The 22,076-nt window shown below is 38.2% G+C and overlaps 1 protein-coding gene across 6 annotated transcripts; it reads left to right on the top strand.

Moving 5' to 3' along the window:
* Nucleotides 1–478: 478 nt before the first annotated feature.
* On the top strand, nt 479–21,474 carry LOC121328054 (DCN1-like protein 1). Of its 6 annotated transcripts, none has more exons than XM_041272522.1 (7): nt 479–542; nt 3,963–4,179; nt 6,397–6,565; nt 6,985–7,115; nt 15,266–15,348; nt 17,352–17,448; nt 19,655–21,474. In XM_041272522.1, exons 1-7 carry the CDS (start codon nt 540–542, stop codon nt 19,732–19,734), a joined length of 780 nt encoding a protein of 259 aa, XP_041128456.1. In that variant the 5' UTR covers nt 479–539; the 3' UTR covers nt 19,735–21,474. The 6 variants fall into 6 exon arrangements, with proteins under 6 accessions (XP_041128456.1, XP_041128461.1, XP_041128460.1 ...); XM_041272526.1 differs by having other exon boundaries at nt 542–628; XM_041272524.1 differs by lacking the exon at nt 479–542 and adding an exon at nt 549–632.
* Nucleotides 21,475–22,076: the final 602 nt, after the last annotated feature.

Here is a 22,076-nt window from a genome sequence, read left to right as displayed (position 1 = left end):
ATTTCATTCAAAATAAAACTAGTATTATAATTTGTTGTAATACAATATTTAATTCGTGTATATTTTGTTGGATTACAAATGTTACATTTGAAAAAAGGTATGTTGAAGACAAAACAACTACATATTGTAGATATTATCAGTCACATAAATTTTATTAACGCTAATTTTATTTTGCTTCCGAAACAATTCCTAGGTCCAGACAGTTGGGAGATGTAGTTCTTGTGACAGTGTAATTTTAGTTTTACCAATAATAATGAACTGCCATTAAAGCTTTTTGAAAGAGGATGGTTGAAATTGGTTGTACATTACTTGCATACCAGCACAGACCGTGGTTACACAGTACAGTACTGCGTTGTACTACATTTGCAGCGACGTGTTTTCACGCTTGGAAGATTTAGAACGGGAACAAACTACAATTCCCGAGAATAGTTTTCTCTTCCGCGCACGCTCACCAATTCTGCAGCGCATTCCCTGGAGAAAGATGCGCAAGCGTAGAACGAGCGATTGGCATTCAAGTTGGTCAAACAGCTGGTGATAAAATGGTAGGTAAGATCAAAATAATAAACATAAACAAAAAAGAAAGCAAAGGGTTGGAGTGAAGCGGTGGAGAGCGGGCGGGCGTACGCACGTAAGTAAGTAAGTAAGTAAGTAAGTAAAGACAGCCAAGGGGTGTTGCGATGGGGTATCTTGTTATGCACTGATGGTTTGTTTCAGCACCCAAGTTTATCAGTGCTAGTATTAGAAGGAAGGTCAGTCAGAGTGTTGTTGGTATTTTGAGAGCTGACAACAGCAATTGACCACGTATTTTTCCCTTTTTGGTCTCAGCAAGTTAGGATACTAGAGTCGAACAGCAGCACACGGTCTCAGGAGCTCGGTCGACGAGAAAGTGCACTGGTGGAATTTGAGGAGTAAGTAATGGAAAAAGGGAATTAAACGAGCTGAAAGTGACCGGGCTACAAGGACAAATACCAAATATATTATTGTGATACAAACACATGTATTTGGTGTTTGGTAAAATCCTAGTCAACGTTTTTTGTTTTGTTTTTTAATTTAATATTTAGCTGATTGAAATACGCTAATCGAATTGTGAGAATAATAATAATAATTCTATATAATCAATTGACCGTAATGTTTTAACGAATACGTTATGTTATGTATGTATTTGTTTCAGTAGCACCGTGCCGGTAACAAACGTACTTCACTTTTTTAGTGGCGTTTACTAAGTGTACAGCCTGCAAATGAGTGTTAACCAGGGTACATACAGTTACAGATCACTAAGTGAAAGTACGGAGCTTATGTTTTTTGAAATCAGAAAACAACAATGTTCTAGTATTGCACATTACATTTCGTGCCTGTGTTTTATGGAGTAAAGTATAGAACTAATGTGGAGCTTTATTTTGTATTTATTTTGGTCTGCTACAGATATTGATATGTCTAATAATAATACGGCCGTTGCATTAAGCAGTCTTCTTTATAAAGGGAACCATTCTTGGGCCTAGGACTTTTTTTGTTTACTTGTCACAAGTCAAAGTGAGAAGTCTGTGGTGATATTGATATAACCCAGAGCTGCAATGTAAAGAAGATCGTGTGTAAAGTTTGTTGAAAGGAATGCTGACTTTACTAGTCAGGAATAACAAGATATTGCACCACTGTACGGGAGAGTCAGGGCTGACACTTCAAGCGTGGCTGTCTTAATGTCGACTATTATTATTATTATTATTATTATTATTATTATTATTATTATTATTATTATTATTTATTAGAATCCACTTTGGTTTATAAAGCAAGCTTTAGTATGGCTAGGATCAGTAACAACCAACTGTTAAAGGTTTTGAAGTTTAATCCCCGTTTTCTGCTGGGACAGTAAGCTATGCCATAAAGTTACTGGGATGAACACAGTATATTTAAAATAATTCCACCGGCCATAAAGAAACCGAATTAGCCTATCATACTAGAGACAAACTGATACAAATAGTAGCCCATATCTTTATCAATTTAAAACACATTTCAAGGGCTTAACCAACAATGCATTTATGGAAATCAGTGCTTCTTCTTAAATTGCTGTCACTGAGCAGCAAAACATAATGACAACCAGAAGAAACTCATCCCGTCCACTTCACGTCCACCTACTTCTATAAGCTGTACAAAGCACTACTATGCAAAAACGTTATCTAATTTGTTTTGTGTTGCTATTGTAAACATTTCTTATAGTAACACTCACCTTAAATGCCAGCTGCTTATTTATAAATAGGATAGACAAAACTGGAAATTTGCCTGGGGAGTAAAATATTCTATTGTACAGGTTTATACTGTAAAAGAAAGAAAGAATGATTGTTACTGTAAAATAAAGTAAAATATTGATTGTTACTCTCTTCAACAGGGCTTCTCAAACTCGTATAATTAATAATTTTCTTAATTAGCCTTTTTTTTACTTGTTTTCAGCTCTTAAACACTTGCAGTTCAAGTTACTTATAAAATGTTATAAATAACTTGAAATGTGCAACTGTTCAAGAGCTGAAAAGAAGTAAAAATGTCTAATTAAACAAGTTATTTGTTAAATTATGGGTCTAGTTAAGTAACTGAGAGCTCAGTTAGAATGAAAACCAGCAGCCACAGGGGTCCCCAGGACCGAGTCTGAGAAGCCCTGCTCTACAGTCAGTAATTTTACTGTTTAGATTGACCTGAGCTACTCATCTGCTGTGTACATTGGTGAGTCATGAAGTTACATATATACATTGCAGAGGTGGGATAGTATTACTTTGTATTAAACGCTAACCCGGGCCATAGGAGCCTCTGAAAGCAGCTGTTGTGTGCTCCGTGTCAGAGATCTCTGCACTCCTGCACAATCCACGGTGTCCAGAGCAGTTTGTTGTTTTTTTGAACACCAAGTTTTTCTTAAAGGCTGGAGGAAGGTTAGTTTACTGGAAATCCAAACTTGTTTTGCAAAGGGCTTTTAAAGAAACCCAGCATAATATTGCCAAGTCGTAAGTGCATGAAATACATAAAGGACCCATGCAACACTTGTCATTGTCATTTCAAATTACTACATTTATTTTCACCTCCAACCAGTTCCTGCATCACAAACAATCTGTCATTAAATGAAAGAGCTTCTTTTTTTGCCATAACTTCCTTCCTGGTAAATTAAGTTATATAAAAGTCCTGATGTTAAAACTGTGGTGTAAGTACAGTACACTCACTAAAATGCAGCTGCTGATTTCTGTGAGGAACAGGCAGCATCTGTGATTTGATAATGAAGCCGAGTGCTATCCTTTTACAGCCTGTGTCAGTGTCGATCCGTAAAAGCATGGTGAAGTGATTTTAGTGACTCTAAGCCACTAACCCCACTTCCTACAGGTACTTGGATGGGAGACCGAAGGTGCAAGGGCTAGATAATTCCTTGCACTTTTTAGATCTCCCATCCAAACGCCAAACCCAACCACACTGATGAGATCGGAACATGAGATAGTAAGGCTGCAAATAAAAACTAAGAAGTAGGACTGAATGTCTTTTCCTTGAGCTGATGGAAGTAATGTGTAAAAGTGTGTGAACCCCTGCACTATGTGATTTTTGGCTTTCAAGGTTATTCCACATTCTAACAATTTGTGCTTGTTTGTCTGATAAAATAAAATAAAAACTTTACTCATAAATGCACATGGCACACCTACTCTGCACAAAAAAAAAAAAAAAAAGTTTATGTTCAGCATCAGTTGTTATGCCTTGCCTTCAGTTTACTTAGTTAAAAATATGGTGGCCAATCCCACAAGGGAGAAACAAAAAGCTAAAGCTAAAAGGGTGAAGGACAACACATTTATAAAACCGATTGGGTTTTTAATCAGAATTTAGAATTTACTGGACTCAACAGGAGGAAAAAAAAGCTTTTTAAAATGACCATGAAAATGTGGAAAACAATTGTACCTTTGTTTTACAGATCTTGCTTGTGTTCTTTTTTTTTTTTTCCGTAGCATAAGCTTAGGTCATCTCAGAAGGATAAGGTTCGGCAGTTTATGGCATTTACTCAGGCTGGGGAGAAAACTGCTCTATACTGCCTGACACAGAATGACTGGAAACTAGAGACGGCGACGGACAGCTACTTCCAGAACCCAGAGCTCTACTATAAAGAATCCATGAAAAACTCAGTAGATCGAAAAAAACTGGAACAACTCTATAACCGATACAAAGGCAAGTCTGTTTTTGTTTGGTTGTTTTTTTTTATTGTATTGGTCGATACTGTACCTGTTTTGTACTGTGAGACATGTTTCATTTCAGTCACTTAATGTGGAAGTTTGAAGCAGTTAACTGGGAGTGTTTTTTTCCCCCAGTTTAGAATGTACCCAGTTTACGTAATGGAGGTTTATTAACTGGTTGTATTGTGCAGTACCCAGTGAGCTGTAAGAAACAATCTGTCTTGATAAATGTAATAATCACAGAGTGACATAAATCCGATTGTGTTGCAGTTTTGTACATGCACTTTTGTGTTTGTGCACTATATTTGAAAACTTTGCTTGTTCACTACTAATATATACTTTAAACACATAAAAACATTATATATGCAGGTATGGAAATAGACTCCTATAGCATAGAACAGGGGTGGCCAGCCCGGTCCTGGAGAGCCTTTTGTTTTACCCTAGCCTCTTAATGATGTAATTGACTTAATGATTGGGCTTAATTGGTCAGAATTACTGTTTCTTCCAGCTATTTAGTGATTGATTTAGAGCTACCTACAAAACCTGAAGGATTGTGGCTCTCCAGGAACATGGGTTGGCTACTCCTGGCATAGCAGTTTCACCCATTTCAGGTTTTACTACAAGATTGATTAGCCACATTGCAGAGGTAACAAGCTCAGGTAAGTCTCGTTAAACTCGTAGTAAACCAGGAATGGATCAAACTGCTATGGAATGGGAGTCTTATTTCCATACCTGCTATGCTGCTGCAGCTTTGCAATTGAAGTGTGTGATTAGTCAACTACCAGTTTCAGAGGTTGACTTGTTGGTGCTACCCATATTACGTATCACTGTAATACTTGTATCTTGCATAATGAGGTAATGGCAAACCATCCCAGGCAAGGCAGGTTTGCGCCCTTTGAAATAGGAGCCCCAGGCTCAGAAACTGCAGTTTTAATAATTCACAAATAAACACTGGAACAAAGTAAAGGTTTAAACAAAACTCTTCAAAATAAACAACCCCTCAAAAACACCCAAGCTACGGCTATCCTGGTGTCTCGTCTCGTCTCCTCGCCTCTCCTATATACTCTCTCAAACAAATATTTCTCTTCCTTTCATACCATGTGGCCAGGGGCTTGATTGATTCAGCATCCCATCACCACCTGGTCACATTCTACACTTGTCCATCCACTCTCAATCAAACAATTAATTATTCAATATAACAATTAAACCATGTGGCTGTTCAAACAGTGGCCTTCTTGTCCCTTCACCAAGATGGCCACCAAACACACAAACAAGCACAGAAGTGTTCATGTGACATGCCTATGCGCTGTCACACAAGGCAAGAAGGGCTCTTTTAAAATTAGGAGAGCCTTGGAAGTTCTCAAAATTGTCAGAATTGTTTTTTATTCAGTTAGCTTTTTTTATTTCAGCTTTAATCATTTATATTGTTTATCTTTTCTTAACAAGGAAAACTAATCAGGCAGCAGTTGACTAGAACTGTTTAGCCATCGGTTTAATCTGTTTACTGCAAGTGTGCAGCTTGGCAGAATTGGGTGCAGCATACAAAATGTGACAGACTGTAGTTAATGTGGGAAAAAAGGCATCCTGTAGTTTGATAAATTATTACCATACTGCTGCCATGTTATATAAATTGTAACGTTTTGAAAATGAATCTCGTTTTACAAACGAGTGCATAACCTATTATTGCTGTCATAAGTCCATTTTGTTTTGTTATTTGTCTGTACATTAATTTTCCAGACTTCTATTTTCATTTGGACCATACTATGAATGCACTTTTTGTGCTACATATGAATAGTTAGGAACAAGAAGAAATCCATCAATGTGTGTCCCCTTAAGTTCCTCACAACGAATATCTTTTAGCCATAGGATTGGTCCACTCCTCCTTAAAACAGCAATAAAAAAAAATGGTTTGGAATTGAGAATGTTAGCTACTGTACTACATATAAAGTCTTCATATATTGTCCTCGACTGTCATGTTAATGTTCACCTTATAAAGTCTAATGCAGCATTTTTTTCATTTTTAATTTTTTTAATAAGCCCCATACTCCTTTAACTGTAGGTAACTTCAATAAGCCCCATACTGCTTGAACTCTAGGTAACTTCGAATTACTGATGCATCTCTTTACAAGTGTGTGAAAGAGCAAAACAGCTGCTGTATTTGTGGTTTGTGTTTCTATATGGTGAAATGGGATTTTGTGTCTGTTTGATTCAGATCCTCAGGATGAGAATAAGATTGGTATAGATGGCATCCAGCAGTTTTGTGATGATCTTAACCTGGATCCGGCCAGCGTTAGTGTTTTGGTGGTTGCGTGGAAGTTCAGAGCTGCTACTCAGTGCGAGTTCAGTAAGAGGGAGTTTGTAGATGGAATGTCAGAACTTGGGTAAGTACTTCCAAGCACCAAGGCTCTAGAATTGAAAATGAATAGATGGGGGTGGGGATGGGAATGGGGCGGTGGCCAAACATTACAGAATTTCAGAGCACATTACTGTAATATGCTGCTATCAAACTTCCAGATATAGGAAGACTCCCCTTTACTAGAAACTTAATTTTATACAGTATTTCTGAAAAAAATGTAGTTGTGTGAACCCGTAGAACACGTATTTACCTGCTCTGACTCTGCTCTGCTTTTCTACGGTGCACAAGTGATTTCTTAGGCCAAGGTTCTGTGTTTGGCAGGTAAAAAAAAAAAAAAAAAAGAAAGGTGCTGTTGTCATTTAAACTAGTCTGTTATTCATGTATGTACATCCCACTCATATAGAATGTTTTATAGGTAATATGCTAACATCTTATTTTCCACAGCTGTGACAGCCCAGATAAACTTAAATCCCAACTACCAAGATTAGAGCAAGAATTAAAGGACCCAGGAAAGTTCAAGGACTTCTATCAGTTTACATTTAACTTTGCTAAAAACCCTGGACAAAAGGGCTTAGGTAAGCAAAAAGATCAATTTCTATAGTTGTTTGATATGAAAACTAAACACAGAGAAAGTCCTTTTTTGTAAGCCTTCTTTCTGGAGACTGAAGCAAACAGCACTCTCTGTTAATGAAGTTTATTTAAATGCAGAGTGAGAGATACAGAGAGGTGCTGTGGAAATCAAAATGTGTAACATACCTCTCAGAGCTCCGGTGCTTGGCATGTAATATCGTGTGTGTGTGTGTGTGTGTGTTCATTTAGTGCTTGTGAAATGTTAGAGGGTACTGATGGTCACCATGTGAGTGACTGCCAATTCTGATGAATTAAAAGTTCATCAGTGATGAAAGTTTTGGTTGCCTAACACACAAGTCTTTAGGATCCGCCCCTTTTAACTGCAATATTAAATCTGCTGTGTGCAGACCAAATACCTTATTACTTAAGGGTTTCCTCCATAGTTTTTTTTAAAAGAGTTCTTAAGAGAACTTAAAATCTATTACTTAGTTGTTTAGTTTTGTAAAACAAACAGGTGTTTTACCTCTTTTTAAAAAAATAAAAAAACAGTAGGATTTAATAAAGACTAGACTAGTAGGGCTTCACACCCCTGCTCCTGGAGACCCCATGGGGCAATTGCAACAAACTTGTAGATTTAGTATGGAACTGCGGACTAGCTAATCTCATGATCATCCCCAGCTGCGTACGAACTTGGTACCAATTGCAACTAACAAAGCTGAGGATTAGCTGATCCCCAGCTTTAATACGGAACTCAGAATTAAGCTCTTTATTGTAGTGTGCTAACAAACTGGAACTTAAGGGGGAAAGGGGGGGGGGGATGGTTCTAGCTAATTATATTTTAAGAGTGTTATTTTTTTGTTTCAAGGTCAAAATCCTGTTTGTTATTTTGTTTAAGAAACCTAACATCCTTAATCTATTATTGTTTTTTTTATTTACATTTTTTTGAACTTAAGAAAATGATGTACGGAAATGTATTTACACACGAAATATAAATACCAAGGCTGAATTGCATGAGAATATTTCCCATTTTCTTAAACCAACTTCACATGACTGATCACATTTTCCTAACGCCACCAAAACTAATGAAGCTACGTTAGAGGATAAGCAAAACTTCTATTTGTGCTCCTTATTTAATTCACAGACAAAACAAATGCATTTGTTTATAGGACCAAAGGTGTATTGTAGGCTATAAAAGATGCAAATAGAATCAGAAATGCTAATAGCATATTTCAGGTATAACCTATAAATAGGGCCCTGCATTTTACGCGACCTGCTTTCTTAGGCTGCACTTCATTCCTCCCACCGCAAGGTGGTCCTGCTTGATTAAACCACTTATTGATTAATAATCTCCCAATTCCTTTAATCATCTCAATTAGTCATTCTATTAACACGCATTGACGTGTTGATTAGGCAGCAGAAGCAGTTCCGGACATTTATTTAGTCATGCATTCCTTTATTACCAATACATCTTATTCAGTATTATTTGTTAGAATGTGTAAATAAGTAATTTAAATGTTTCAGTTTACTAGTAGGAACACATAATTTTCAACAAAATATATAAAAAAACCTAGCACTGATTCCCAGAACAATTTATATAAAATACTGAAATCATAACATCAATGCTGTAACGTATACATTACAAATATAATACTACTACTACTACTAATAATAATAATAATAATAATAATAATAATGATGATGATGCAAGGTTGTTCGTAAGTGTCACTTAGTTTCATGAAAGAAAATGTCCCATGCATTGTGTTGCTGTTAAACTTCAGCATCGTCAGTTGGTTAATCCTGCCTTCTCTCATAGATTGATGTTGTTCGGTAAATTTTTTTAAATAAGATTAAACACTTCTTTCAGCATCTACAGAATTGGTGACAACTGACAAATATATTTTATCCTCTCGTGTTCAATTGGGAAATTGTTCTTCAGCTTTAATCCAAAATTGATTAAAAGTCATTCTACTGCCGTTTTCTTTTGCCTATGGTAGGTATGTGTCATTTTTAATTTACAGTCAGCATCAAATCCTGGAATAGAATATAATGGGAGGGCGTCCAGATCCCAACTGCACACTTGTTGTGGGTCGAATATCCTCACTGCCATCGGAAAGTTATGAGCTGGTTGTAAAAAAAGTGGTTTCTTTTTGCATTGATCCGGGCTATAGTAATTGGTCAGTTTTTCAGAAACGTCATGAAAGGTTTTTACACTTAGTTTGTTTACTGCAGCGTCTGTGCTGTGTACCTCTTGTGCCATTGCTCGGTATGTATTTATTGATTCTGCAACCTTTATTATATGTTTGATGGACTCTCACTTTACAGCTTTCAAACCACTGAATCAGATCCACCAGTCCCTTGGCATGCGTCGCAATTAGGGAGAGTTGATTTTAACCTTTTAAACAAATCTTTTAAGCAATTTCTGGAGGTACTTTTAACACTACAGTGTTTGGTGAAATGTGCATTTCCTTTTCCACAAAGCCTGCGTAAAAATTGATGTATTTGAAATTATATTCAGCAGCAGAATACCAAGTGCCCCATCGTGTTATGCTTGGCTCAGATCGCAACTTTATGGGTAAAGTACAGCCTTTTTGTTGGATTGCTTCTGTCAAGTGGTCTTTAAAACATAGTTTTCTTCTTGGGCAATGTTTTTAAACATTTTTTTTTTAACAGTTTGTGACAAAGTGCCCGCCCTCGCTGACGGCAAAGCACCAGAGGGAGTTAAAAGAAGGAGGGGCTACATGGTACCTCGCCTGTCTGGAGTATGGGCACCTCCCTGACGTGTGCCCATATGAAGACCCCCTTTTTGTGCAGGCCTTCGATCGGGGTGAGGTAGAGACCGCGGAGCAGTGGATCCACCTGAAGGCCGTACCATCGCCGCAGGTGGATCAGGAAACCTGCCTCACCTGCCTCAAAGGAGAAGAGTGGCGCTTTGCTGTCAGCGAGGGCAAAGAAAGAAAGAAAGAAAGACAGGTCGTTTTTATTGTTGTCCTGCTAACCCATCTCCTTTTCTACATCCTAGAGCACTAACGGGACGCTCCGGAAAGTACGTCGGGGGAGCGACTACCCGGAAGTGCTGGGTTCACGGGAGCGCGTTGTTTTTCTGTGACTTGTTTATTTATTGTTTGGGACTGCAACCCCATTACACTCTATGTGGTCGGGTTACACATCGTTGTGTATCCCGGCTTCCTTATTGTTTATTTTTATTATTTTGTTGAGTGTGCTTTCCCTGACCTGGGGAAGGAAAATAAAAACCCAGGCACAGAAACTGGACTGGAGTCTCTTGATTTACACCACCGCTACGCACATTCTGCCAAATGTGGAGTCAGAAGCAGGAGATGGATCCAGCCACTTTGGCGGCAGTCCTGGAGGCTTTGGACAGCCGGAGGGAGGCTGAGGAACGGAGGAGGGAGGATCGGTCCACAGTTCTCATTGAGAGGGTCGGGATGGGGATGACGTCGGTAGCAGGCTCCGGGATGGTGGCCCCGAAGGCCCGGGCCCAGAAAATGACGGCGGAGGATCACCTGGAAGCCTACCTTGTGGCGTTTGAGAGGTTAGCCACCACCGCAGCATGGCCCCGGGAGCACTGGGCGAGCCAACTTGGCCCCTGCTTAAATGGGGAGGCACAAGCAGCGTACCGGGCCATGACTGATGACGACGCTGCCCAGTATGACCTGGTGAAACAGACTATCCTCCGCCGTCTTAACATCACGGGGGAGACTCACCGGGTCAGGTTCCCGGAGTTCCGGCGGCCACCAAACACCCGGCCCAGGGCGGTGGCCCAGCAGTTATGCGACCACATGACACAATGACTGAACCCTAGCCAGAAAACCGGGATTCGGATGGGGGAGGCCATTGTTATGGAGCAGTTCTGCTGTGTGTTCGGCGCTGAAATGCGGGCCTGGATTCGCCGGCACAACCCCACTACCCTGGTCCAGGCCGTGGCGTGGCCGAAAATTTTGAGTACTCCCGCATGTCCGTCCAAACCACTCTGCTGAACTGCCCCTTATTGAGGGACCACCATCAACACCCCCTCGGACCAAGACCTGCCAGACCACCGACCCCGTCGGGCCAACCGGCCCCCTTACCATGGCGGCAGAGGTTGGCCCCCAGCTGGGGTAGAATGGTGCTTTGCCGTCGGCGAGGGCGGGCACTTTGTCACACAGTTGCAACCAGCTTGTCTGCTTTCGAAAAATTATTTACCCAGATATTGCTGGCAAGGGCTATTATGTGGGCATTACAAGTCAAATGTACTGAATTTGGCAATAAACCTCGAAGAATGTCATTGTATGCCTCGATCATGTAACTGGCATTATCGGAGACAAATCCAGCCACATTATTAAAATTAACTTCAAATGCGTTTAAACATTTCACAACACCCTGTGCCGCTGATGAGTAATTCAGAGAGTACAGATTAACTATCGGCTAATATTTCTATAAAAGCTTACTTTCTCGGTACATCCATATGAAAGCAATCGTGGCCAGTAGTCGTGTACAAATTATACAATGGAGCAAAAACTTTTATTTCATAGTGTATAAAATATTTTATTGAAACTGTGGAGGATGGCCGAAAGGATTGTACAGGAATTCTGCAGCACACGACTGCATGGAATACACGTGTAAGCAGATTCAACGCTGCCTTCCCCGAGAGGCGGCCAGGTACAGCAGCAAATTTAAAAAAAAAAAAAAAAAAAAAAAAAAAAAACCTGTGGAAGAGGCAGAAAGTAGAGACACTGGAAAGTCGTACTGGAATTTTTTTTTTTTAAATAAAATAGGCCTATGTTAAGTTGAATAAGGATGAAACTGGTTTTGTTGCAAACATTTTATTATTATTGCTGTTGTTGTTATTATTATTAAATTTTTTTTAACCAGAAGATTTCAAATAATTTTATATAATTTTTGGTTATGAATAGTTCAGTTTTATAAAAGTTAGTAATACATAATTTATTTTATTTTAAATTTGTTCCAGTCCAATTTGTTTAGTCTTTAGTCTACAGAAATTGCTGCACTAACTTAGTAACGTGTTTTTGTATCCCTGGGCAACAGCAGATACTTTGGGTTTGTTGCAATTGAGAACATTTTTAATACACAGCTGGGGCCTATCTTGAGCTGCTTAGTTCATTGCAATTGGTATTAACTTACATGCTAGTTTAGTACCATCCTTCGTACTAACCACAGGGTCCTCAGTTAGTATAATCCTTTTAGTTTGTTGCAATTAATCTGACGTGTCTTCTGGTTTTCATTCCAAGATCTCATTTATTTAACTAAACCCTTAATTGAACTAATAATTTGCTTAATTAGATCTTTTTACTTGTTTTCAGCTCTTAAACAGTTGCAGATTTTAAGTTAGCTGTAACATTTTATAAGTGACTTGAACTGTGCAACTTTTTTGGAATGAAAACCAGAAGACACATGGGGTCCCCAGGATCAGGGTTGGGAAGCCCTGGACTAGAGTAAACCCTTTAAAAAAGTGTCTCCAAGGCTAGCAACAGGGCAGAGAGTACTTAGAGAAGGGACTGTATATAAGTGTAGACTATCTGCCAAATGAGTATAGCTTTCTTCATGACAGGAATATTTATATTTACGGCAAGACCATTACAGACTTGTAATTTAAAACTGCTTAATCTATTAAGCTATTACCCAGCAGACACCAGGGAGTGAGGCATGGATTTTTGGCTTTTTAAACAGCAAGGAGTCCACTATAGTACATGCTGGCCAGAATAATGCTTTTAAAACACACACACACACACACATACACACATACAGACACATTGAGAACTAGAAGAGACAGCCAGACACTTCAGTCTTAATAGGAATGAAAAAAATAACTGAAAAATACACCAAGTCAGAAGACTGGAATTGAGTACCAGGACATTTTGCAGAAAAAGTACTTTCTGCCTTCTCCCCTTTAATCTAACCAGAAGAAACATGCTGCACATATCTAGTGAGAGTCTGACAAGAACAGTGCTGCATAGGGACAAGAGAACCAAGGTTTACGAAGAAGAGTGGGTTAATATAACATAATTTCCCATGTTGTGATTTGTATACATTCAATATTTTAGTATTGTTTGATGATGGGGTACTATATTTATAGAGGTATTCACACCCCACTGTGGAAAAGGCAGCATTGTTAATACAAGTGACAGTAGGCTGCTTAGTTTTTGTTATATAGAATGTACAAACTGACTGGAATAGGAAATTATACTCTTGGGTATGAGAGAATGGGTGTCTGACAGCAAGCAGGGATGATATCTGTTTAAAGGTTTTGCGTCACTTAAAGGGGGTCTAGAATAAATTTGGAGCCAGCACTGGTAGATTAGGTATTTAAATGAATGCTGACATATGTAAATGATCTACACACATGCTGTGCAAGCCTGTGTTCTAGATTTTCTTTTTAGAATTAAGAAGTAATTATTCAGGTTATTGCAGCACAGCAAGAGGATATGTTCATGTAAGTAAGTGCTGTTGTCCACTGGGGAATGTATCAAGCAGAGATTAACCATGAAATCCTCTTGCTTGTGAATGGAGGTTTTTATTACATTAACGATTTTTCTTACTTGAAAATGTTGGCAGATGCGTTCACGGTTTCCCAATACGGGTTATGAACTGTGGGTGAAATGTGTAAAGGAGATTAGCAAAATAAATACAAGTGACTGGATTCAATGTTGAGCTTTTGATGCCTGCGTAGAAGGTAAAGATTTGCTGATGATTCACAGATCTGAAGCTGTAACTGTAGATGCACATCGACAAAATCAACGAACATATGGTTGATTTTTTTAGTCTCTTAAAGTTTGGGATATGGTACGCTGTGCAGGTTAACAGTGAAGAAACATTGCCACATCTCATGATTTCTGTATCCTGCCAGTGGGGATTTAGACAATAACCAGCAAGTGGTAGGTCCTTTGTTTGCAGCAGTTTCATTCAGAACGCACCTTGGAACAATATGTTTGCATGAAACATGTTCTATAAGAATCTGTCCTATTGGGATGAGACTTGGTGAGGAAGTTCTAGAGTGTCAGAACCTGGGATTATGTACATAGATAAAGAGTACAGTATTATATCACGCTTACATTGTTACATACATATCGTAAGAACTGTATATCCAGTAGTAATGAAACTTGGTGAGAACATTATTTAACACATGCTATTATCCTCCGATGGGAGGCATATCCTCTCAAAGTTAGGTTCAGTATTGAGGAGGATTGCCCCCTACTTTATAGCTGATGCCGTACGTTAGGGTTTTCAAAGAGGCTATTCCTCCATTCCTGAAAGCATCTGTCCTGTAGACAGTAGTGGCCATATCATCACATAGCCTCCTGTCCCCCACATACTAAATAACATGATTTAAGTCCTTTGTTGGGTCTAGCCCATTTGGTGTTGGTGTGCTTCTTGTATAGGAGTGAAAGAAGGTAAAATGAAGGAAAATGTTGCTTAATTATTAATGGCCCCGACCAGCTTCAGACGAGGCTGCAAACCGTCCGGGGTGAGGTTCTATAAATTCTGAGTGGAGAACGTACAGCACCTGTCAATAGAACTGGGTGGAGCATCCGCTCGTATTCAGTCCTCCAAGGAAGAGCTTTATTTCTTTTTAAAGAGCTTAAAGGAAGACTTTTTATACCAACAGCAGTTCTGCAATATTTAATTCCTTATTTGTTTAATATCCTATTATGTGTGTTTTGTAAAATTCCATATTGCTGTATATACTGTCTCCTACTTACAAGGCTTGCCAGCGCCCGTTTTCCACAACAGGGCTGAATTTCTAAAGACATACATTGCCACTAGAGAGGCTCAGTTGTGAATCCTGGCCTCTCTGCAACTGTGTGTTAGTAAATAGCAAAATCCTAGTGATCATTGTTGAAACCATCTCCCTTCAGAAGTTCAGTTTTTACAAGCATTTTACCCAGCATTTTTCCAGAATAGTAATGATATAAGTGGAAACAACACACGATAGGACATTAAACATGTAAGAGAATACATATTATAAAATATAGTATCCCTTAAGGTTCCACTGAGCTGTGACAATGAACATCTGAATTTGGTGTATGCTTGTGTTTCAGTGGCCAAATAGTAAACATCCTGTCAGGTGCCTAACCCATAACATACCTGTATTGTTTGAGCAAAATTTTGTTCTTAATGAGTTTTTTTTTTTTTTTTACAGACTTAGAAATGGCCATTGCCTACTGGAATTTAGTTTTGACTGGAAAGTTTAAATTTCTAGATCTCTGGAACAAGTTTTTATTGGTAAGTCCTGGTGTGTGTGTGTGACCAAGATCTCCCTTGCTATTCAAGGATAAATCGCTTCAGTAAACACTGAACGATGTACAAAGACGTCATTAACCCACGGTTCTCAAGAGCTCCAGACTGTTGTTGCTGCTTCGGTAACAGTTATTATCTTAACAGTTACTATGTTAGTGCAGGAGTTCAGGGTTCTACACCATAGCACAACAACATTGCACATTATTTGTCCACATTTTAAACAGTGTTCATTCTTTACTGTTTAACAATAATTGTTACAAAGATACCAAGAAAGAAGATAAATTCCCACGTATGACATTGTGAGTTTAACATACCCAACTTTTATTGCCAATGTACAAGACAGTACCAGACCCCTGATAATTGCGCCCAGTACAGTTCCCTACTCCTATAAGTGAGGTGTCAGTTGGGGTTTAGTAACTGAACCAAGGTTAGAACTTGAGTTGCATGCAGTCCTCTGATTGGGTATGTTATGAGTCACACCCAATCACAATTCAAGAAGCTTCCTGGTGCAGACATGGTGCACCTATTTGATGTACAAACTGTTGCTTAAGTCACCGTAAACAACGCAAGCAGATACAAAGATATCGGTGGAGGCAATTGAAATTCATCTGCAATTTAACCTGCTTTTCAAATACAAATAAAAAAAAAAAAAAAAAAAAAAAACTCAAGCCATACACTTTGCAGTAAACCTTTATAGGGACAAACCAATGCATATCTGTAAAACTATTTTGCTGTTAATTGAAAAAGAAATCTGGAACGTGTGTGGACAATTTGTGTTCAGTGGGATTTATCTTTGTGTTGGAATATAAAGACAGTGCATTGTGTTGAGTTTGACATTACTCTTTATAGACTGATCGAGGACATGAGGACAACATTGGAGCTCCATCTGAGGACCTATTTATGTGCTAATAAATACAAAAAAAAAGGATTTGTTCAACTGCCTCGAGCATATCTAAGAACAGAAACTCTCACCCTTATGCCCTTATTTTTTCTTGTTTCCCATTTACAGTACCTATAAATAAAACTAATTGGAATAGTTTCACCCTATTTTTATAGTAAGCACTAGTGAACAAAAGCTGGTGAAATATTGTGTACATTTACATCACTGTAGAACCCTTTTATCCAAATGGGAATAACTCCCCTTTATCGTAACACCTGCCTTTTGAATATAGAGATACAGAGTACGTTTTTAGAATATAAGATTTAGCCAAGTTTATTCTTGTGTTTTTACCTGTCTTTTTAGTATATCTTCACCATGTGATTTTAATACGCTCCTCAGGTGTTCCCCATTCGATGCCATCTTTTAAAGCTGATTACTGCCCCCTGGTGGAATAATCCATTGCTCAGGGAAGAAAGTAAAAAAGCTTATTAAGATTTCAGGGGCCATATTTTCAAACCATTTGTACTCCAGTCTTTAACTCTCTTTCTTTTTTTTCTGAAAGAAGAAAATGTCATGTAACTGTAACAAACTTGCGAGGCAAAAAGATTTAGAGTGCTTCAAAGGCCATGACTAGTAGTATTTCAGGTATCTGGTTTTGTAAAATCAGCAGCTTTTTTTCTTTAAAAAAATAAGAATTAAAGACTGGAAAAAGCTTTGAAAATATAGTCTGAAAGTTGTTGTCTTTCCTCCTCCAGAGGTGATCATTTGAGTAGCTGAGTAGCACCTTTTACCTTTCTTTATGGAGTCTAATTATTTTATTATTACACTTGACACGATTCACAAAAGTTGGAATATTGAAGATGGAAAACTTGCAAGCTGATTTGGCTATTAAAAAAAAAAAAAAAAAAATTGATCCCTAGCAACCGGCCCGATGCCTGGCAATAAAACCAAACACATTTAATATCTTTGTTGAAATACAATCCCTACAATATCAGGAGTAACCAGAGATTATGGTGTTATACTGTAGATTACAAGAAGATGACTTTAGTTTGTGATAAATAATTGGGTTGTTAACACAGTAAAATCAAAACACATTTCTTTCTTGTAGGAACATCACAAAAGATCAATTCCCAAAGACACGTGGAATCTACTTTTAGACTTTGGAAATATTATTGCAGATGACATGTCAAACTACGATGAAGAAGGCAAGTGATTTAAAGATTAAAAAAAAAACAAAAACAGGCCTGAAGCCATAAAAACAATCTGGATAAATCTGAGTTATGAATTAGTTTTTTACCCCCACACTTATTTATCAGTGAACAATATACTAATGCAAACCAGTGGGACACAGTACTTCAGGCTGAGTACTAGTAGACCGTAGATCTTGGTTTTGAACTACAGTGCACCCACTTACAATCTGTGGGACTATTGTTTCCCCCTCTATCCCCCACAGGGAATACTGAAGGTGTCCTTACCCATGTACAAATGTGAGCCTAAGAATATTCTTTTACACAGGTCATTGACAATTTCTATCAAAACCTGGGTAATAAGACACAACAGAGCTTGCTAGCTAGACCCTATGGCTAATTAAGCTTGTATTAAAATGTGGAATGGGTGGAACTGCTCTGCAATATGATTCTTATTTCCATCTCTGCACTATCTTCAGGACATTCCTTAAAATAGATTTTTATGAAATGTACAGATATATAGACAACCTCATCTTTACGTGTGTACATGTACAGTACCATGGAAAAGTATTTGCCCCCTGTCTGATTTTCTGCATTTTTGCATATTTTTGACACTGAATGTTATCAGATCTTCAACCATAATCTAATATTACATAAAAGGGACCCTGAGTGAACAAATAACACAATTTTGATACTTATTTCATTTATTTATTAAAGAAAGTTATGCAACACCCAATGCCCCTGTGTGAAAAAGTAATCGCCCCCTTAGACTCAATAACTGGTCATGTCACCTTTAGCAGCAATAACTGCAACCAAACGCTTCCTGTAGTTATTGATCAGTCTCTCACAGCGCCATGGAGGAATTTTGGCCCTCTCCTTCATGCAGAACTGCTTCAACTCTGTGACATTTGTGGGTTTTCTAGCATAAACTGCTAGAAATCGTTTCAGGTCCTGCCACAACATCTCAACGGGGTTTAGGTCTGGACTTTAACTAGGCCATTCCAAAACTTTTAAATTTCTTGTTCTTCAACCATTCGGATGGTCTGACATTCTCCTGTAGAATTCTCTGATACAGAGCAGAATTCATGGTTCCTTCAATGATGGCAAGTTGTCCAGGTCCTGATGCAGCAAAGCATCCCCAAATCATGACACTACCACCACCATGCTTGACTGTTGGCCAAAAAGTTTCACTTTGACTCATTTGTCCATAAACATTGTTCTAGAACTCTTGAGGATCATCCAGGTGCTTTTTGGCAAACTTGAGACAAGCATTCATGTTCTTCTTAGTGAACAGTGGTTTCCGCTTTTCTACTCTGCTGAGTCCCATTTTTGCCCAGTGTCTTTCTGATGGTGGAGTCATGAACACTGACCTTAGCCGAGGTAAGAGAGGCCTGCAGACCCCTGGATGTTGTTCTAGGGTTCTTTGTGACTTCTTGGAAGATTTTACTCCTTGCTCTTGGAGAAGTTTTGGTAGTAGATCCACTCCTGGGAAGATTCACTATTGTCCCAAACTGTCTCTATTTGGACAATATGGTTCTGACTGTGGTTTGGTGGAGCCTCAGCGTCTTAGAAATGGTTTTGTAACTCTTTCTAGACTGATAGGCATCAACAACTTTTTTTCCAGAGGTCTTAAAGAATTTCTCTTGATCGTGGCATGATGTGCCTCTAGAACCTGTGTGCTGACAACTTCACTCTGATGGTAAGGGCCAAAGTTAGTCAGATTTATATTGGGCAGGGCTGGCCCAAATCAGGCCTGATTGTTAACCAGAGTATTCAAACAGCTAACCTTAATTATCCCTTTAATTGGGTTGAGTTAACTAGGGGGGGCAATAACGTTTTCACACCTGAAGATTGCATGTTTAATTACCTTGCACATCAAACAAATGAAAGAAGCACCAAACTGGTGTCATTTTTTCTCTGACTCCCTCTATATACTGCTACAACCCACAAAAAGATCTGACCAAATTCAATGTGAAAAATGTGCAAAAAATGCAGAAATTCAGACAGGGCAAATACTTTTTCACGGTACTGTACATTTTTAAATGCAGGTAACCACTAATACAATCAGACCTTGTTGTCTCGCCTATTGAAGACTGTGTCTTGAGAATCATTCTGTACGTCTGTGTGTGGCATGGGGATCTACATAAAACTGCTCTGATTTTGTGTTTACAACATTTATTGGCATGCTTTTTCTAAAATTATTATTTGTCTACTTCTCTTTCAGGAGCCTGGCCTGTTCTTATAGACGACTTTGTGGAATTTGCTCGGCCAATAGTCATGGGAGGCAAGCGCAAAACTGTATAATTGTAGGCTATTTTAAAGACTAGAGACTTGAATACTGCAGAAGTGTACTGCAAGGAGTGAAGAAAATCAAAACATCAAAGGAATGAAGCTGTTTTGGGGCAAACGCCACTCACACACCGTTGTTGGGCTGTGCAATTGTGGCAGGACTTTAACCCACTTCTTGCATCTTCCACAGGACAACAGAATGACAACTAGCTCACAGGCTGCAAGAAAAACAACAAATTCAGAAGATAGCTCTGGCTGGCTGTATGTAGGGGGGGGGGAAAGTGGCTTCAAGTATTGTAACGATTGTATGATATAGGATATAGATTCTGCATGTTTTTATATTTTGGAACAGTGTAAACTACAGACATTTTATTAACAAGAGTGAGAGGGCAGGGAAAAAAAGGCGTGAGGTTCAGAAAGCACACAGCATGCCATTCACTTCATGACCAGGTGAACACCAGCAGTCACACATTTACACTTGTAATATATTGTACTTATATATATAAAGAAGAAAAGTGTTTGTGGTGTAAATTAAATAATCAGTGAAATCTGTATGTAGTGTGCTCCATTTCTTTTCTTTTAAATGCCAGCCTACAGAATTTGGTGTGGTTAAATTTACAAAAAAAGAGTAGTAAAAACCAATGGATGTCCTTGTTCCTTGAAATGTCTTTGTTTTGCTGCTGTTTCGTTGTCATGTAGTTTCACTCAGTGTAGAGTGGCCCCACTGAGCAGTGCATGTGGAAGTGTGGCGTTACAATTTGTTCAGCTTCCTTGAAAAGCACTGCAACATTACTTACTATAACCATACAATCTACACTGATAACCATGTCAATTTGTCAGATATACAACATAATGGCAAAGTAATGTAATTTTTTAATTATTTTTTTAAAAAGGGTGATGAATTGACTAATGTACATTACTAAAGATAGATAACTAAACTAAACTACTCTATGTAAGCTGCTCAGTTAGAGTTTGTGTTGCAGATCATGTTAACTGAATAATATACAAGTCTAGAACCACTAGGTGTCATTGTAGGAACATGAATTTAGACTGCGCAAAAAGGATTGTTCCGTTTATAAAATGCACTGTGTAGCATTCTTTTGGTTGATTGATTTATAGCATTGAAAGCACAAATCAGGTAGAACAATAATAAAAAAGAAGAGCATAATCATTTGAATGTGTTGGGTATGGACTTTGCTTTATGGAACTTCATGCATATTTCTGAATTGAAAAATCAGTAGCAGACTTGGATTAGTAAATATTGGTACTAATATATTTATTGCTGTATGATGGATGTTTCAATGAATGCATTTTGTTGTTGAAATAGGTATTGGTTTTATGACATTAAGAGCGCATAATTATTATTATTTTTTTTTTTATACATGTATTTTGTTTGAAGTCCTTTTCAAAACATACCATTTTGATGTCTGGATTTTAAGTTTCACAAGATGTGTTATTCCCAAGTTGCCAAGCTAGGTTGTTGTGCAAACACCTGGACTACCGTTAATACATTATTGGTTGGTTTCACACCCTGATTAGCACTAATCTGGGACTACCTAATGTTAAATTGGGTAAGGTAGTCCATGAAACCAGCCCCAGGAGTGCCCTGTATTAAATTACTGTCTCCGCATGCACCAAGTGAATGATGGTCATCTTGAAAACAGTGTTTTATAAATATAACTAAAGAATATGTTGCTGGTATTTTAAATGGTGTTTTATTTATCATTTTATCTGTTTTTTGGGGGTTTTTTTAACCCTGTTTAATAAAGCATGTTTTTAACAAACACTTTTTCAATGTTTTGTTGTTATTTCTCATTTTTGAAGAATAATTAGTAATGATTTAAGGAATTGTATTTAAAGCCACAGGTTGCCAAAACGTTAAAATGTGTAATGCTCCTTCCAGCCTTCTATGACAATGCTAATACTAACGCTTAAAGTTGTATTGAGATTTTTCCAGTAGGCTTGGTCTAGGTTTCCCTGTTTTTTTGCCCTGACTAGAAACAGCCTCCAAGATAAGGGGCAATTAATCTCAGAACTTTTGTAAAAGGGATGTATGAAAAAGACAAGCAAACAAGTAAGGTTCTCCTCTTCCCTTTTATTTTGATCTAGAATATAAATTTTGCTTGAATCCTGCAATTTCTGCAGTGCCTTGATATTTGTACAGTATGTTTACAAGAACTTAGGGAGGCTATCTGCAAGCCAGCATCTGTAAAAAGTACTGTATCTTTTAAGAACATATTGTGATCTAGGTAGTTACATACAATAGCTACTTCTTGTGCTTGTGAAACCCTTATACCTAGCATGATGCCGCGAATATCCTGTAGTCACAACAGGTGAAACAGATTTTGCACTGCTTG

The sequence above is a fragment of the Polyodon spathula genome, chromosome 15 (assembly GCF_017654505.1).
Source record: "Polyodon spathula isolate WHYD16114869_AA chromosome 15, ASM1765450v1, whole genome shotgun sequence".
Taxonomy (NCBI): domain Eukaryota; kingdom Metazoa; phylum Chordata; class Actinopteri; order Acipenseriformes; family Polyodontidae; genus Polyodon; species Polyodon spathula.
Note: the sequence above shows the minus strand (reverse complement) of the source record. Positions and strands in the feature narration are given on the sequence as shown.

Excerpts from the sequence above, each read along its gene's own strand:
- LOC121328054 (XM_041272522.1), top strand. Across the intron at positions 4,180-6,396 it reads ACTCTATAACCGATACAAAG|ATCCTCAGGATGAGAATAAG; the intron begins GCAAGTCTGTTT and ends TGTTTGATTCAG. Across the intron at positions 7,116-15,265 it reads CCCTGGACAAAAGGGCTTAG|ACTTAGAAATGGCCATTGCC; the intron begins GTAAGCAAAAAG and ends TTTTTTTTACAG.